At 42.4% G+C, this 19,647-nt stretch overlaps 1 protein-coding gene across 5 annotated transcripts in view; it reads right to left on the bottom strand.

Annotated features, from left to right (window-relative positions):
- The window catches only part of PALM2AKAP2 (PALM2 and AKAP2 fusion), a 356,481-nt gene that overhangs the window by 183,269 nt on the left and 153,565 nt on the right, over nt 1–19,647 (bottom strand). For 3 of the 5 annotated variants that reach the window (XM_056848165.1, XM_056848160.1, XM_056848159.1), the window contains exons 4-5: nt 13,643–13,757; nt 8,183–8,204 (exon numbers count right to left, since the gene is read on the bottom strand). In XM_056848165.1, the coding sequence (XP_056704143.1) occupies nt 8,183–8,204; nt 13,643–13,757 (137 nt within the window). The remainder of the gene's footprint in view (nt 1–8,182; nt 8,205–13,642; nt 13,758–19,647) is intronic. The other 2 variants (XM_056848162.1, XM_056848163.1) reach the window with 1 other exon arrangement.

Below are 19,647 nucleotides of genomic sequence, written 5' to 3'. Positions count from 1 at the left end.
AGAAAGGCAGGTAGGTCTATAAATGTTTTTTGTTTAATACATAATGGACTCATAGTATTCCCTGTTAAATCTCCCCAGATATGCTGCTCTTGCTATTTCATCCCTTACTGGAGTATGCATCAGAGCTGCTGCAGCGTTCGAGGACACATTTTGCTGCTCTCCATGAATCTATGGACCATTACCATGGCTTCATAGACTGTAATTCTTGGAGCAAATAGACCATATTGAGTATATTTATTTTACAGATGAGTGCCTTAACACCATGAGCTAGGAAATTTCTCTCAACACATTCTAGAAGCCAGAGGCAAAATCTGACATGGAATTCACTCAGTTTAAAAGGGCAAATGTAGGCACAGTTCTGGCAACTGCAAATTGCACGTGACTGTGGAAATGAGAACTGTGCACGGTGCTTGGGCATCTTGGGAAAAGGAAGGGATAAAATACACGGCACTGCATTAATATATAGAGATGTAAATGGCTGGATTTTCCTGTGACCAGCTCAGAGGTGTTAACCAGGACAGCTTCGGTTGATTAATCTATTGACCAAACCAATTAAATTGGTTCTTGTAGGTTATCCGGGCTGTGTGACCGTGGTCTTGGTATTTTCTTTCCTGACGTTTCGCCAGCAGCTGTGGCAGGCATCTTCAGAGGAGTAACACTGAAGGACAGTGTCTCTCAGTGTCAAGTGTGTAGGAAGAGTAATATATAGTCAGAAAAAGGTTGGGTTTGAGCTGAATCATTGTCCTGCAAAAAGTATCAAAGGTAATGTGCTAATCATCGTCCTTTAAGTATCAAGATAATGTGCTAATGAGGGTGTGGTATGTTAATATGGAACCATTGTTTCCTGAAGTGATCTGTTAATGTGTGAAATCTAAAGCTAATCCGCATGGCTATTGTGGACTGTAGTCTTTGTTAGTCTGGAGGTTTTCAGTACAGGAAGCCAAGCCTTATTCATTCTTAAACTCTCTTCTGTTAAAGTTGTGCTGATGTTTATGAATTTCAATGGCTTCTCTGTGCAATCTGACAAAATAGTTGGTAGAATTGTCCAGTCTTTCAGTGTCTTGGAATAAGACCCTGTGTCCTGTTTGTGTCAGTCCATGTTCAGCCACTGCTGATTTCTCAGGTTGGCCAAGTCTGCAGTATCTTTCATGTTCTTTTATCCTTGTTTGTATGCTGCGTTTTGTGGTCCCGATGTAAACTTGTCCACAACTGCAAGGTATACGATATACTCCTGCAGAGGTGAGGGGTCTCTTTTGTCTTTTGCTGATCGTAGCATCTGTTGTATTTTCTTGGTGGGTTTAAACACTGTTTGTAGGTTATGTTTTTTCAAAAGTTTCTCCATCCTATCAGTGACTCCTTTAATAAATGGCAAGAATACCTTTCCTATGGGAGACTGTTTTTCCTGAGTTTTCTGATTTTTGTTTGGTTTAATGGCCCTTCTGTTTTCATTTCTGGAACAGCCATTTGCTAGCAGTGCGTGATTTAGATGATTAATTTCTTCCTTGAGAAACTGTGGTTCACAGATCTGTCTTGCACGGTCCATTAATGTTTTTATTATTCCTCTTTTCTGTCGGGGGTGGTGGTTGGAGTTTTTGTGTTAGTAGCGATCTGTGTGAGTTGGTTTCCGGTAGACCTTGTGACCTAACTGAAAGTTTGTTTTACGGATGACAAGGGTATCAAGAAATGGGAGTGTACCCTCAATTTCCTTTTCCATGGTAAACTGAATGTTTGGATGGATATTATTGAGATGGTTTAGAAAGTCCATTAATTTTTCTTCACCATGGCTCCAAATAGTAAATGTATCATCTACGAACCTGAACCAGACTGTAGGTCTGTAAGGTGCCGATTCTAATGCTGTCTCTTCAAAATATTCCATGTAAAAGTTTGCTATTACTGGACTGAGAGGACTTCCCATAGCTACTCCATCAATCTGTTCATAAAATTCTTTATCCCATAGAAAATAACTTGTTAGGACTTCCGCTAGGGCTGCTGAGTGAAGCACTGTGTCTCCCTGGGGGCTCCCAGCGGGGAACCAAGAAACGTCTTAAATAGGGGTGCCAATGTGCCCCTCCCGATTCCTAAATAGTGGAACGGGTGTCAGAGAATCTCCTGCTGCCGATGAAGAGCGGTTTGACTCCTGAACTCTCTGAGTTTTAAGACTTCAGAGATTCAGTAGCAGTCCTGCCTGGCTTGAGGGGTTATAAATCGCTCTCCCCTATCTACTACCATCTAAGCAACTATACAGAAGTAAGAATACCTGCTCTCCTAAAATCTGAGTAAGTTTAAAAGAATTCTTTTGTTTTACCTGGATTTGGAAGTCCCGGGAGACTGCTAAATACGTCTGTCGAATCCGTATCTCCCCACTCAATGTTTAAATGACTTTAAAAACAAGAAAAGATCAGATAACCCGGCAGGAATCTTATCAATTTGATCAATGGGAAGACATAACAACTAAGATTTTTGAAAGACGCTTCAGTTACCAATCAGGAGCTACTACGTATAAAGGGGAGGGAGGAGGAGAAATCTTCCCCACCCTAACCAAACAAAGCTTTCCTGCCACATCCTTCCCGGAAACAATCTATCATCGCAAGAGAGCCAGAGAACTTGGAATCGAAAGTGTGGCATTAGTGTGTACTGGCAAATATCTCCCAAGTTCCTGAACACAAGGAACAGAAGGTTTATGACCTTGATTCCTGCAACACCTCTTTATTTACTACACTGGTATATTTGCTTGGATTTTACCAACTGAGTTTCAACAGAAATTCTCAGAAGAAGCAACCATGGAATATCTGACTAAACAGATGGAACAATTCTCTGCTTTGATGAACATTTCATACCAACTTATTAATCAAAAACTGGATATCATCTTAGACAATCTTAAAGACATAAAAACCCAAATTATCACAATGAGGGCAGAGGTGATACTAGAGGGCCCTCTAGTTGACAAGAAAGATGAAGAACAGAAGAATCCTGCAAAGGAAATCGAGAACTACAATAAACAAACTGCAATAGCCCAGCTGACAACAACGGATCTGAATCTGAGTGACTTTGACCTCTGTCTCTTCAATCTGCCTGATGAACTTTTCAACATCTGATTGGAGGACTTAATAAGTAGAAAAACTGGGGCCGTCAGGATCCTTTTCTTTGAATTTGAGATGCAAGATATTGCAACGTGGATTTACCATGGAGATCATCTATCTGCAGAAGACAATTTCCAAGGATGCTTTTCAACGCTTACTGTTAATGACGAAAAGAAGGAAATGCTGGAAATTCCGAACAAAGGGACTAATTTAAAAGAGTCTAGTTTCTCTTTTGGATGAGATTAAAAAGGAACCAGTTAAAAGGATTGGCTATAATGGAAATAGAACCATATATGATATTAATTTACTAGAAATATAAACTGTATTAAATGAGTGTTAGGGAGAAATGGAGGACTTACAAAATAATTAATTTTTAATGGAAGTAATTAAATGTTTTCTACTATACTAATCCATTTATTATTAGTGAGATTCACTATTTTTCTTCTTTTTTCTTTTATTTTCGTTTCCCTTTTTTCTTTCTTTTACATAATAGTACTAACTATTAATAAATATTAGCAACAATATCAGAATTAGAATTTTATGCAAGAGATTACTAATTTATCACAAGATGGAGGGAGGTGTAGGGGAAGTCAATATTTCTTTGATTATACACAAATATTTTTAACAATGTTTCCTATTTGTTTTTACTTTTTATTGTTTATGTCAATTGTTAAACTATGTGATTAATAATTCTGGAAAAATAATAAAAAATTATTAAAAAAAAGAAAATAACTTGTCAAACAATGGTGAAATAAGGCTGTTATATCTTCCGGAAAAATCTGGTTAATCAATGAGATTGTGTCTTTTACTGGAACCTTGGTAAAGAGGGATACATCAAAACTGACTAATATATCCTGTGGATTGAGTCTCAACGGATTGATTTTGTTGATGAAATGAGTTGAATCTTTGATGTAAGAAGTGGTTTTTCCAATGTGGTCATGTAGGAGGGTTGTCAAATATCTAGCTAATTCATATGTTGGGGAACCAATGGCGCTCCCGATGGGTCGGAGTGGGACGGAATCCTTATGAATTTTAGGTAGTCCATATAATTGTGGTGGTTGTGTGTCTGTCTTGCATAGTTTTCTGTGTGTGTCGGGATGAAGAGTGGAATTCTTGATCAGTATGCTAGTTTTCCTGGTAATTTTGCAAGTTGGATCTCGTTTTAGTTTTTTGTATGTGGCAGGGTCCAGAAGTTCCTCAATCTTCTTTTTGTATTCTTCTGTTTTCATTATCACCGTGGCATTGCCTTTATCAGCTGGTAGAATAATGATTTCTGGATCTGCACTGAGGGTCTTTATGGTGTTTCTCTCCTTGCGTGTTACATTGCTAGCAGGGGGCTTTACTTTTCATAGAATTCTTGTTGTCTCTCCACTCCTCATGGAATATTTTGAAAAGACAGCATTAGAATCGGCACCTTACATACTTCCGGTAGGCTGGTTTGACCGAAACGCAGCTTCTCCTTGGTACTCCCGACGGAGAACCAAGAAACGTCTTGAAACGAGCCCCCCTGGCCCCCCTTGCTCCCTAAAAAGTGGGACAGGACAACAGGAATTCTCTTGCTGCCGATCAAACATTCAGTTTACCATGGAAAAGGAAATTGAGGGTACACTCCCATTTCTTGATACCCTTGTCATCCGTAAAACAAACTTTCAGTTAGGTCACAAGGTCTACCGGAAACCAACTCACACAGATCGCTACTAACACAAAAACTCCAATCACCACCCCCGACAGAGAAGAGGAATAATAAAAACATTAATGGACCGTGCAAGACAGATCTGTGAACCACAGTTTCTCAAGGAAGAAATTAATCATCTAAATCACGCACTGCTAGCAAACGGCTGTTCCAGAAATGAAATCAGAAGGGCCATTAAACCAAACAAAAATCAGAAAACTCAGGAAAAACAGTCTCCCATAGGAAAGGTATTCTTGCCATTTATTAAAGGAGTCACTGATAGGATGGAGAAACTTTTGAAAAAACATAACCTACAAACAGTGTTTAAACCCACCAAGAAAATACAACAGATGCTACGATCAGCAAAAGACAAAAGAGACCCCTCACCTCTGCAGGAGTATATCGTATACCTTGCAGTTGTGGACAAGTTTACATCGGGACCACAAAATGCAGCATACAAACAAGGATAAAAGAACATGAAAGATACTGCAGACTTGGCCAACCTGAGAAATCAGCAGTGGCTGAACATGGACTGACACAAACAGGACACAGGGTCTTATTCCAAGACACTGAAAGACTGGACAATTCTACCAACTATTTTGTCAGATTGCACAGAGAAGCCATTGAAATTCATAAACATCAGCACAACTTTAACAGAAGAGAGTTTAAGAATGAATAAGGCTTGGCTTCCTGTACTGAAAACCTCCAGACTAACAAAGACTACAGTCCACAATAGCCATGCGGATTAGCTTTGGATTTCACACATTAACAGATAACTTCAGGAAACAATGGTTCCATATTAACATACCACACCCTCATTAGCACATTATCTTGATACTTATAGGACGATGATTAGCACATTACCTTTGATACTTTTTGCAGGACAATGATTCAGCTCAAACCTAACCCCTTTCTGACTATATATTACTCTTCCTACACACTTGACACTGAGAGACACTGTCCTTCAGTGTTACTCCTCTGAAGATGCCTGCCACAGCTGCTGGCGAAACATCAGGAAAGAAAATACCAAGACCACGGTCACACAGCCCGGATAACCTACAAGAAACAATGAACTCTGACCGTGAAAGCCTTCGACAAAACCAATTAAAGATTGGAGCCCTAATAAAAACCAGGAACTATGATAATGTCATAATGACGTTACATGGGCAGAGGGGACAAACCATTTGGTACAAATGTTTCTGAGCAGGGTGACTGCAAGAGAATATTAAACTGATTTTCGAGGAAACGCTGTCATGTGACGGCTTTAATCTTATTCTAAGGAGGCCAGGCAGGGAACAAATCTTCGCCAATAACGGGGTAATATTATAACAAACGAATGAGGTGAGTCCTTTGAAGTTTTTGCTTGATTAAAGCCTCTCTTTCTGTCCCAGCTCTGTTTCTGCAAGTCTTTCTGAGTTGGGCTATCAACAAGCCTACCCTACAGCTCCATCCATCAAAAAGCACAAATTCAAAAAGAGAATTCTGTGGAGTATAAGTAAAGAATCTGAAATAGAACCAGACCTGGGGAATTCTTGTATTATTATTTTCTGCTTCTGTGTGCAAATTCAAAGACCTATGATGCCTTAGATAGTTGTTCCTGACCAACCCCCCTTGTTTCACTGTAAAAGCTCAACAAAATTATTTGCACACCACTTTGTGTTGCACACCACAGAGCGCTGGGTTGGATTCACCAGAGCGCTTCTGCAGGCAAAAGGACTTCCATGCATGGGATGTGACTTCCTTCCTTCTGCATGAAAGTCATGCTCTATGGTGGAAATCATTCCATCCACAGAAATGCTCCAGCGAATCCAGGGCCTCATCGGCAAACTTTCATTGACCTCTGAAAACTCTTTGGAAACACAAAACTACGTCAACATGAGCAGTTTCATATGAGTGACAGAACTCTAATAAGTAGACCCTGTGGTGTCTGCTTGGAACACACCACAGGGTGTGGAAAATGAGACACCTAGGGTTACTTCCTGCTCTAATAAAGCATTTTTGGAGGAACGGGTTTGTAAGGGCTCTGCTCCTGTGAGAATTCCCGTTGTTTCACCATGCATATTCAGGAATGAGGATCACTGCGTTCTCTGTTATATCAGATCAACTATCAGAATCAGAACAGGAAGTACATCTTCTATTTTTTCAAAACAGTGCTACCATTACTACTAGGGTTACCAGGTCCTCTTTCCCCACCAGTGGGAGTTTCTTTTGGATGGGGCTGGGGAGAGTGATTTGCATGTGCGTGCCAATGAGCACACATTCCCAGCACGATACTGTCACTTTTACCCTAAAAGTGCCGGCATTGTGTGGGATGCTCTAACCATTTCCTTTGAAAAAACTATGGTTTCCATAGAGTTTTTGGAGGAAATGGCTAGAGCACACAATGCCGGCACTTCTGGGTAAACCCGGAAATGACAGTATCGCGCCAGGAGCGCATGCTTGCGCAAAGATCGCTCTCTCCTTTCTGCTTCCTCCCGCTGACCATCAGCTGGTTGGTGGGTAGCCCAGTTGATTGGCAGGCATTTGGGAACCCTAATTACTACTCATATTTCTACTCCACTCTTCAGCCATTGCAACAACTAAAATCCAACACAAAAGTACAATCTATTAGGAACATATTGGTGTGTGGTTGGCAGTCTCTGATGTTGCCTGGCCATAGTTCAGATCCCATGCTCTTCCCTCCTAAGGGAAGGGGCAGAAAGAACCAGAAGGACCCACAACAGGAAACAACTCATCAACTAGGAGCTTCCTGTTGCACAGCACTTTCTAGTTGCCTCCTCTCATTATTGTTTTCACTAACCCTGAAAATAATCAGTATTCTTAAGGATCCAACCAAAGACCCACAGACATGAATGGTGGAGTGCCTTCAGAGTTATTAGAACATAAGAAAAGCCATGCTGGATCAGACCAAGGTCCATCAAGTCCAGCAGTCTGTTCACACAGTGGCCAACCAGGTGCCTCTAGGAATTTTATTAAAATTAGTAAGATTTCCTTCCAAATTTCCTTCTACTGCAAAGTCTGGCTGCCCCTTGGCTTTAGATACCTGACATGCTGATTCAAACACTTATCTTGATATATGGGTGTAAGGCTTACAGAGTGTCTCCATGTTCCTCTTTGTTCCTTTAGCCCCTTCTGACCGCCCCCCCCCCCCCGAAACATCATTCCTGGGGTTGTGGTACATGTGTGAAGGAACAGCCATGCAGGCTGGAGAACAGGAGTGTGGAGGGACAAGGGGATGACACCGACTCCTTTCTTCAGCTGTCCTGCGCTTGCCAAACAGGAAGGAGCAGTAATTTACCGCATGCCTGTCATCACTCCAGTCTGCACATCTGTTTCTCTGTGTGTGTCCTGCAACCCTGGGAATCCAACCCTGCATTCTGTGCACAGAATGGTAGGTACACATTAGAGGTAGGAAAAAGGAAAGACTTACCACCATCCTGGTGTGAGAAACTCTGAAAAGACAAAAAAAGATGGGATCAGTTGTTTTCTTCACATCATATGAATTGTATGTATTTTCTTTATTTATAGTCCACTTTTCTTGCTGAGACTCAGGACGGATTACATTTTTTAAAAAAAAATGCAATCAGACAGCATGAGACATCTAATGAACAATGCAATAGGACTAGGATTACAGAATTCGATTTAGAAGAATTAGATGTAGAAGAATGCAACCAATATGAGTTGACATTAGGACAAGCACTGGTGGAATGACCTTCCCCTCCTGACTCCTCTAGAAGTTGGCAGAATCCAGTGAGCCACTGTGATCTTCATGGATTGGGTGCCCGGTAATCAATGGAAGATGGATATTAGGGTTGCACCAGGCCTGGAGAAAACTGTCCTGTCCCTCTAATACAGGCTAAGGTCTTTTATGCATGGCTGTTTCACTTGCTGTCACCCCTCCAATGACTTTTGGGACTTTGTGTTATGCATGCCGTTTCCGACTGTCAGAGGTCACCTCGCTCTCCCCCTGTGTTTCCCCGCATTTTGCCCTTGTTTTCAGAGACCTGTTTTATCTAAAATTTATCTAAATTTCTAAAATCTAAAATTTATCTAAAATCGTGAGGAAATGCAGGGGGAGAGCGAGGTGACCTCTGATGGTCGGAAACAGCATGGGCAATCAACACAAAGACCCGAAGTCATTGGGGGGTGACCATGAAGGAAACAGCCAGGCATAAAAGACCTAAATGTGTGGAACCAGGCAGCTGAAGCTTTTCATGGCACAGAGGACAATAACATCACCTGGTAAATAGCATCACACTAAGCCTCTATCAACAGGATGGGGCTTCCCCTCCCTCAGACAGCTGGCAAGCCTAATGGGTACTGAGGCATTTTCAGATTGTGGTATCTTTCCTCTCAGACAAGAGAGAATGGGAAGACAATTGAAATGCCTCCATTGGAGATGCAGGAGTGCCAAGATAAAGAGGTGGTGGGGCAAAACCCTGTCAAAACAAGGATTGTCCCAGGGTAGGGCTTGTGCTGAATTACAAAGGCAAAGCAAGCAACATGTCTTTCTGAATCTGGTTTGAAAATGGGCCAGCTTCCCTCTAATGAATGGAAGACCGGCTATCCAGACTCTGGAGGGCATCTGTGCAGCAGGCCCACCCACTGAGATCATCCTGTGTTGGCAATAATATTCTAGTAGGCATGGAGCCATTTATGTATTTTGTATGTGGCTAAATAAAACAGGGTTGTACCACTTCCTCTGTATTTCTATTGTACAGCTCTATGTCCCTTTGAACCTTAAAATAAAACAGAAAATGTTCTCCTTCAGTTCCACCCAGGATTCTTGTTTCCAATGGTGTCAAGCAAACACCCCTGGGAAGCTGACAAACTGGATGTCAAGATGAGAGTTTTCTTCTTGTCCCAGCACTGAGTACTCGGCCTTATTTTTATTTGCAGCACAGAATTTTCATTTTGCCATCATAGCCAATAGCAGTGGACTGACCTGTCCTCTTCGAATTTTCCTGCTCCCTTTCAACAGTCATCCAGGATAATAATTCTTCGTATTAATACTTAACATTTTGATAGTTGGAAATGCCCCTCACATATTATTTATTTAAATGTTTATACCCTCTTTTCCTCCTCAGTGGGGCCCCAGAGTGCCTGACAGCATTGCTCTCCCCTCCTCCATTTTATCCTCACAACAACACCCCTACAATATAGGGCAGGCGGAAAGAGACAGACAGGTCCAATGTTACCCAGTGAATTTCCATGGCCGAATGGGGATCCATACAACACATGAAAAGTGAGGAGGCACACAAAAGCTGACAGGAGATGTCTTGCCTAAGGCCAGTAAAATACTCATGGCGTTGGAAAGATCTGAACTGGTCATCTATTCACATATAGTTCACAGACTGAACCACAACACCAGCACCTGCTCATTAACTAAGATCCATCACCGCTTTTAGCTGTAATTACTCGTGTAAGTTAAAATTTTATGGTGTGACAGGGTTGCCGGGCAGCGTCTGGCAAATGGCAGGAGGATTGGGGGTGGGGATAGTGGGGAGATGTGACGTTGGCTGCATGCCATGTCACTTCTGGTAAAAAAAAGTATGTGACATAGGTAGTTCTAAGAATCGCCAGAAACTCTATGGTAAAACCACAGAGTTTCCAGTGATTCCCAGAGCTACCCTATATCACTTCCTTTTTTTTAAATCCAAAAGTGACATGGTGCCGCACATGACAATGCAGGTTTTTAAAAACAATTCAGAGCAGGAGTGAAGGACGGGGCATCTCCCACTGGGGGAATGAGACCCTTATGGTATTAAAACACACATTATGGACAGATCAAAATTACAACCTTCTATCGGCTTCCTATGCTACTTCAGGTGTTGTGGATCTCTCCAAAAAGTGTATTCTTTCTTAGAAATTCCAAGCTACCCTCTCAGTACTATGATCATAAAGGTTCCCTAGAAAGACAGAATAACTGATCAGTCCCTGTACGTGTATACTACAGATAGGTTCTCGGTTTCCCTCTCTCCTGGATATGGCTGCCTAACACGGTAGCAAGTATAAACTTTTTTAAAAAATTAATCACTTAAAGAATCCCTCCTCCAAATGAATCTGTTCAATCGTTGATATCTTTGCCAGAGGCTGTTCTGTGTTTCACAGATGGGGTGAGGTCATCCTAAGCAGAGCTGTCCTAAGTCTACTGAAGGATAGCACAATAAAAGACGTCTTGCCTGTCATCTACCCTTTTATGTTCTGGTCACCAGGTGAAGATGTTCTTTATTTAGTGTTATTTCTTGGTTTTAATTAGTGTTACTTCTTGGTGTTAACTAGTGTTATTTCTTGGTTTTACAGCTCTCAATTAAAATAGCTTTTTATAAATCTTGTAAACTTTTGTTATATGGTTACTTATGTTACAATTGTTATTATTGTTAAATAGAGGCGCAATAACCTGGAGAAGTCAACCATCTTGGCTGCAGAGTTGATTATGAGCCAGTGGGATTGTACTAGACAAAATAGGGCTGAGGAGACCCAGGTTCAAATCCCCCACTGTGCCATGGGCATTTCTCACCTTGAGTCAGCCAAATGTACTCAGCCTAAACCAGGGGTCAGCGAACTGAGCTTGAGAGCCACATGCAGCTCTTTGGGTCCTTGAGTGCGGCTCTGCCACAAATGACCCAGGTCCCGCCCCCGAGCCCATATAAAGAGAGAGAGAGGCTTACATCAGCCCTCTCTAATCCCCGGCCGGGGACGCATCGCCCTCCTCGGCCCCACCCTGGGTGGGCTCACCCGCTTCCCAGATGGCCGTTGGGCCTTTGAGGCAGCAGCAGCAGGGCGCCGCTTGCCAGCCGGCCCCTTTCCTGGCTTCAGGGCTGCCCTTTCTTTGCGGGTCGCCGGCCGGCCCGTTCTCGGAGCGTCTGCTCCCTCCGTCGCCGATGACCCTGTGTGGGTGAAAGGTAGGGTGTGGGCAGTGGCTCTTCCCCTCCGCCTTTCTCTGTGTAAGAGTGACAGGAGATGAGAAACGCCTCATTTTAATGTGTTTTGGGACTCTGGTTCCAATCTACCTAGTTCTTGCATTCGCTCTCTTTCGTTCATATTGGGTCCCCCCCGCCAAAAAAAAGGTAACTTAAATAGATTTACTTGATTTTTGTAATTCCCAAGACTGCTTGATTTACCTCCTCCCTTTTGTTCTGGAGGTCTGTAAAAATGGGAAATTTGTTTTGGTCACACCAGCCTTATTGCAGATTTTATCTTGATGGTGTCTTAGTAATTATGAATTGGTGTCTCCTGACCCACAACTAGGCTGTGACCCAGCTTCAAATGCATTGCATCTGACATTTTGTCACTAACACCATTTTCTCTTCATTCTCCTTTAAAAAAATATTTATAAAGGAGAATGAAGAGAAGTGCGAGGTGCAGAGAGAGAGAGAAAGAAAAAGCAAATGATTGCAGTGGGAAAAGCTTAATACATAAGGTTTAAAAAGTAAAATTTGTTCATGTTATTGAGGGTTTGTGTTAGATGTGGATTCAGATCTGAAAACATTAAACTCTGCAACATTTACAGAAGTTTTCAGTTTCGAATATGTGATGGCAGGTGGACTATATCTAGTCCTAGCTGGAGTTCTGTTAACTTTAAATTTTGGTATCTAGGAATTTCCTAAAATTGCAAGGCTTAAAAAAAGTACCCTATTCACTCATATTACATTTCAATCTACTCTTGCATTATTTACCACTAAGATAGTTTTTAATGCAATGTAACTTATAGCAAGTCCTGCATTTAATATTGCAATGTTAATATTGCAAGTTTTGTGGTTAGTTAAGAGATTGCTAAGAGAGGAATAAATAAGATCATTATTAAGTATGATATCAAGTTTTATTCAGTGTACCTATAGTTTAATAAAGACTTAAAACTTTAATTGAAGTTTATTAAGTTAATAACCAGTGTACCTACCTACCGGTATATAGTTTAAGTTTAAGAAATTTGGCTCTCAAAAGAAATCTCAATCGTTGTACTGTTGATATTTGGCTCTGTTGACTAATGAGTTTGCCGACCCCTGGCCTAACCTATTTCACAGACTGTTGTGAGAATAAAATGAAGAGGGGAAAACCACTGATACTTGCCATGGAGGGTTGCCAACCCAGCTTGGGAAAGTCCTAGACATTTGGGGGTAGAGCCTAGGGAGGGTAGAGTTTGGTTAGGGCAGGGCGCTCAGCGGGGTTTTGATTCCACTGACTCTACCCTCTGAAACTACCATTTCCTCTATAGGAACTGATCTTAGTGGTCTGGAAATCACTTGTAATTCTGGGAAAATTCCAGGTATCACCTGGAGGATGGCAACCCTACTTTGGAGGAAAACTGAGATAAAAATTTGATAGACAAACAGATCTGTGAGATCTTTCACTGTTAGCCTGTTCATATCATTCTGCAAAATAAAAAAGACAACTTCTACTGCCCCAAAATCTTCAGATTGGTTTTCTTTTTTCTATACATTTTCAGTCTACTAATAGAGCTAAAATAGGGCCACATACTAAATTAAACATATAAACTGGCAAAAGCAGTTCTGCGTAAATATGTCATTCCAGTGCTAGGCTCTCTACCTATGAGATATAAATCACCAGAATATCTGCACTGCATAGTGGCTATCCATAAATAATATGAGGAGGATTAATCTTTCAGAGGGTCTGGGCTTGTAAAATCATCATTGCAGCAACTTTAATTCCAAGCAAGCTAAACCTTTTAAAATATTTAACATTAACTTCAATAACATTTAATAGTATTTAAAACTGTTAATATTTTCAAACAATCTTGCCTAATTCTCTTTGAATGCTGAATAATTATTGTATTTAATCTTAAACCTCTTGAGGTCTTGTAATGAGAATAGCCTTAAAATCTCCGCCTTTTAATTTTTCACGTCTTAAAAAAAATGTATCAGTTTTGTACCTTCTGCAAGTCCTCGAAGGATTTCTCTGTCTCCTTTAATTTCTGTAAGATGATTCGCTCTTTGGCAGATATTTGCGATTCCTCACTTTCTAGCTTTCCAATTTCTTCTTCCAACCTGGAAAATATATTTAGAATGACCTTACTCTTTTGGAGAAATCATATCAGAAGATATTTGCTGGCTTCTTAGCAGTTTTAAACAGCTTTTTTTAAAAATGCACCATTTTGTCCACATAGACCCACCCGTATCAAGGCCAGCTTTAAAATGGATAGACATGTCACTCTGGCACTGGCAGTCACTCCACACACGGAATTACTCCACAAACGGAATTAGTTCACACTGGCAAGTACATCGGCTGGATTCTTTACATTTGATTAATCAACACTTGATGACTGCCGAGCACACTGAGAATAGCATTGCATTTGAATCATGATGGATGGTTCAGGATGTGCTATGACAGAAATGCCTGCAATACAATATTTAATCAAATGGAAGACTAGTTTCCCCCATCCCCATTATGCTATAAAAAACAAAAACAAAAACCAATGGGGTCATCTTACATTTGCATACAAGTTACAGTAGGGTTGCCAACCGCCAGGTCGTAGCTGGAGATCTCCTGCTATTACAACTGATCTCCAGCAGATAGAGATGAGTACACCTGGAGTAAATGGCTGCTTTGGCAATTGGACTCTATGGCATTGAAATCCTCCCCTCCCCAACCCCCCCCCTCAGGTTCGCCCCCAAAATCTCCAGGTATTTCCCAACCTGGAGCTGGCAATCCTAAATTACAGTTAGGTTCAATAATAATTACTGTGTGAGCTTAACATTTTCAAAGGGGCTGTTTAAAGAGCATAGAACACAGATAGATGATACTTATTGAGCTGACACATTTTCTACAAGGCATTAAAGGAATAAATTCATGTACAGATTTATCAATATTTGAATGCATGGCATATGGACAACAATTGCATATAGACTTAATTTTAGATATTTGGAAACCTTTTATAGAAACTATGTGTAGATCTGCCACCACTGTTATATTTTTGTCTCTACGTACACCTTTCCCCCTTCTTTTTAAAAATTCTATTAAGTTGCTGGATATATATATATATATATTCTGCAAGCAGGGAGAGTATGTGGCATCATTAGACTTTCCCCACTTGTTCCTATTACAGGTTCTTTTACAACACAACATTCTTAGGGGTACTTCTTGACTCAAGCGTAAAGAAGATTAGAAGTTTTCACACTGTACATTTGGAAGAACCTAGCAGTAGAAGCATTAAATTTTGGTATGTCCTTTTTTAATTTGCTTTTTTGTTCCTTTTGCTGACCTGGAAACTGCTGGCAATTTCCTTTTCTTATGTGTAATGAAAGTCTAGAAACTTGACTTTCATACTGAACACAAAAGATTAACTTGTTAAACAACCATAACCTGACAATGCAATCCACTATAAACAACCTCAGTAATAATGGGTCTGTCTGCAACAGACATACTGTTTCTTTTCATCTGGACTAAAGCCTTCAAAAACATTGAACGGTACAGATCTTTCCTTCCTCCTGGCCTGTCTGCAATTGTCTCCGGACACCTGACAAGGAAGAGATTTCCTGATTCTTGGCCCTTAAATGCATTACACACCGGATCTTCTAGCACAGTTAACACTCAGTCAAACAGTTGAAAACTGGGTTCAGACAAATTTACAGAGCACCTGAGTGACTTAACAAGGGGAGAATCCAGAGGGATGGCATTAAAGGCAATGATCTTGCCAAGTAAATGGTAGGGCAGTATTTAAATGTGAACTCAATTTGATTATTTCTTTCTTTGGCAGGAGAAATGGTTTGTGTTTACGTGGGGACCTTCTGGGTTAGCCTTTGTCCAAATGTTTATGAAGTGCAGAATGATGCTCATCCGGGGGGGCGGGGGCTCCTAATTTCAAAAATACACTGACAGAATCTGAACTGAACAAACCAAGAAAAAGAGTTATGGATAACTGGTTGGAAACATCGATGGGTTATTATGTGGCAGCATTTTTTAAAAGATCATCAGGAAAAGAATAAAATTTCCAGTATAGTAATGCCCTTACACAAGTCCCGGGTGCAGCTTCATTTGGCTGCTCTGATCTCCGAGTCTCAAAAAAGGACATTGAAGAGCTAGAAAAAAGTGCTGAAAAGGTAACCCAAGGGGTCATAGCGTTTAAGCATCTGTCTTATGAAGCCAGGTTAAAGCATCTGGGCCGGGGCTCTGTAGTTCAGGAGACTGTGACATGATAAAAGGTCTACAAGATTATGCATGGTGTAATGAAGACGAGAATTTTTTTCACCCTCTCATAATAATTCTAGAACTTGCAGTCACCTCATGAAGCTATCTGGCATTTAGCAAGGTAGAAAAGGAAGAACTGTAACACAACTGGTAGCTGACTTGTGGAATTCATTACTACAAGATACGGACTTAAATGGTGGTTGGACTGATTTATGGGAGATATGTCTATGGTTGACAATTAGCCATGATAGCCAAATGGGGCCACCCAGTTCAGAAGCATTGTCAGTAGGGTTGGCAGCTCCAGGTTGGGAAGTACCTGGAGATTTTTGGGGTGCAACCAGAGGAGGGCGGGGTTTGGGGAGGGGAGGGACTCCAATTGCCAAAGTGCCCATTTTCTCCAGGTGAACAGATCTCTATTGGCTGGAGATCAGTTGTAATAGCGGGAGATCTCCAGGTAGCACCTGGAGGTTGGCAACCCTGTCAGAGGCTGGGGGCTATAATGTTAGAAGTGGTCTACACCCAGATTTCCACCTCAGAATTCGGACTTTGGGCACAAACCTCTAAATCTCTTGTTAAAGTGGAGACAAGGCAGATGTAATGTGTCCCCATCCTGGATTACGGTTGCCAGTTTCGGATTGGGAAATACCTGGAAATTTTGGGGTGGAACCTTAGGAGAGTAGGGTTTGGGGAGGGGAGGGACTTCAATGGAATATAATGCCATAGGGCCCACCTTCCAAAGCAGCCATTTTCCAGGTGAACTGATCTCTGTTGCCTGGAGATCAGTAGTAATTGTGGGAGATGTCCAGCAACCACCCGGATGTTGGCAACCTTTGAGTCCTGTTTACCATAGAAGGCGGAATGAAAGGAACAGAAGGCAACAGGACTAGAAATGAAAGAGGTGGCGGAAGCCACTGATCTTTGTCTTCCACTTGAAAGGGAGGTTAGAAGTGCAATCCTAAACAGAGTTACACCCTTCTAAACCCACTGAAGTCAATGGTTTTACAATGGTATAATTCTGTTTAGGATTGCACTAGTGAAGGTAGGGCTGTTAAAAAAAAATTCGGTAAAATTCGGATTTGGCAAAATTCGGCCCATTTTTATCCGGGAAATGCCGAAGTCTGAACTCCCCCACTTCGGGTCCGTGCAATTCGGCATGAGGTCCGAAGTTCGGGGAAAAATTCAACCGAATAAAGCCATTAAAATCACAACCGCACCTTTCCGCGGCTCCGGGGGGGGGCATTTTTGGAGGTAGAGGTCCCAAACTTTCAGCGTAGCTTCAAAGGACCCTTCTTGCAATAACCCCCAAGTTTTGTAAGGATTGGATCAGCGGGGGCTGAGATATGGGCCCCGAAAGGGGTCTCCCCTCCTTAATGTGTATTTGCAATTAGCAGAGCTTGGCCCACTCAAAGCTCCCAGCCCCGACAAACAGCTGAGCTGCGGGGAGCAAGGGCGGGGCAGGTGCGAATAAGTTTGCAAACCATGAAAAGCAACACAACCATGCAAACCATCACGTTTGCAACCATGCAAAGCAACACTTGACTCCTGGGAGTTTGCAAACCATGGAAAGGGACAGAAGAAGTTTGCAAACCATGCAAAGAAACACAACCATGCAAAGAAACACGTTTGCAACCATGTAAAGCAACACCTGATGCCTGGGAGTTTGCAAACCATGGAAAGGGACAGAGGCATGCTAGCTAAGCATCAGGAGCAGGAGGGGGTGGAATTTCCCCTTTTGCAGTGGACTCAGGACCAGGAAAATGCATTCTTTAAGTCACAGTTTGAAAACAATTTTTGAACAAGCATCAAAATAGACCTAACCGATCTTATGAATGAGGGAAAACCTGAGGACACACAACTGAAGCCCCCTCTCAAACCAGGGAGAGAGAGACTCAAGGGGGCACACACCCCCAGACAGAATGGGCGAAAGCCCCCTTTGGCTCCCCCCCACCCACAGAAACTGCTCCCTCCCCACACACACACAGACTCTGCTTCCCCCCCCCCACACACACACATAGGAGAAAAATTATAGATTAAAGCCCCAAAAGGGGTCTTACTGCGGATGTCTTCTGTTCCATCAGGAGGGACTGAAAGGACTGGGTAATCCAATACAATTCCATTTAAGCATGGGAAGTTTTGCCTTGGATTTGCCACTCTCGAGATGCACCCAGGATTGGCTGATCCCATTCATCCCAATAGGGAAAAGGACCCCATATCTCGGGACCCCTGACCCAATGTTTACAAAACTTGGGAGGTCTCACAAGAAGGATCCTTTGAAGCTCCGCTGAAAGTTTGGGGTCTCTACCTCCAAAAATGCGCCCCCTGCAGCCACGGAAAGGAGCAAATGTGTGCTTTAAATGGAATAAAAATGCACATTAAGGGGAGGACCCCTTTTGGGCCCCATATCTCGGGACCCCCTGACCCAATGTTCACAAAACATGGGGGGTCTCGCAAGAAGGGTCCTTTGAAGCTCCGCTGAAAATTTGGGGTCTCTACCCCCCAAAATGCGCCCCTGCAGCCACGGAAAGGAGCGAATGTGTGCTTTAAATGGAATAAAAATGCACATTAGGGGAGGACTCCTTTCGGGCCCCATATCTCGGGACCCCCTGACCCAATGTTTACAAAACTTGGGGGGTCTTGCAAGAAGGGTCCTTTGAAGCTCCGCTGAAAGTTTGGGGTCTTTACCCCCACAAATGTGCCCCCTGCAGCCACGGAAAGGAGCGAATGTGCACAAGCACCCCCCTCACGGGGATTTCTCTCTCACACACAAACAGATACTCTCTCTTTCTTTTCCCGGGCCGCGCAGCAGCTGTGCTCATGCACTCAATCGCTCAAACTGATTGGCCAGAAGAAGACCCAGCTTGGCCACCGATTGGCTGCAGGAGAATGCTGCTTACTAACTGACGGTTATGCTGCTGCGCCGAACCCCAAATTTGCCGAATTTATTCACCAAACACCCTGAATTCGCTGAATTCAGCTCCCCGTTTTCCTGCCTTTTTTGAGTTCAGTTCCATCCGAACAAATCACCGAATCAGGGGAAACTCAGCTGTTTTTCGGTTCAGGACGAACCGAATCGACAGCCCTAACTGAAGGCCTATGGCTGAACCCTAGGGGAAGGGTTGCCAGCTCCAGCTTGGGAAATACCTAGAGGTTTTGGGGGTGAAGCATGAGGAGGGTGGGGATTGAGTAGGGGAGGGACTTCAGTGCCATAGAGTCCAATTGCCAAAGCGGCCATCTTCTCTAGGTGAACTGAGCTCTATCGGCTGGAGAGATCAGTTATAATAGCGGGAGATCTCTAGCTACAACCTGGAGGTTGGCAACCCTATGGGGGGACTACTAACAATTATAAGAGCCAAAAACATAATGAATTACAGCTTGTTTGTATTTACCTCCCCCCTCCCTGTTACAAACCTTTATAGTTTTGCAGGCAAGCATCAAAGCACATAACCCTGCAGAGTTAACAGTAGCTAAGACATTATTGTTCAAAAGCCTACAGTGTTAAATTGCATCTGCTGGAGTGTTGATATCACCTGGAGAGATTCTAATTTCTAAGTGGAGAAAAAAATCCCTAATAGCATTTCCAAATTGAGGAGCTGAGGCTTTGTGTGCTATAAATGGAGCAAGATGCAGCAGGAAGTTGAAATAATTTTACAGGATTTGCATCACCGCTGGCATATATCAGGTGTGAGCAACACAAGACTGACATTAAAAAACCCACTCCATTCAACATCTGCCGCAAAACACAGTATTAAT

The sequence above is a fragment of the Euleptes europaea genome, chromosome 4 (genome assembly GCF_029931775.1).
Source record: "Euleptes europaea isolate rEulEur1 chromosome 4, rEulEur1.hap1, whole genome shotgun sequence".
Taxonomy (NCBI): Eukaryota; Metazoa; Chordata; class Lepidosauria; order Squamata; family Sphaerodactylidae; genus Euleptes; species Euleptes europaea.
Note: the sequence above shows the minus strand (reverse complement) of the source record. Positions and strands in the feature narration are given on the sequence as shown.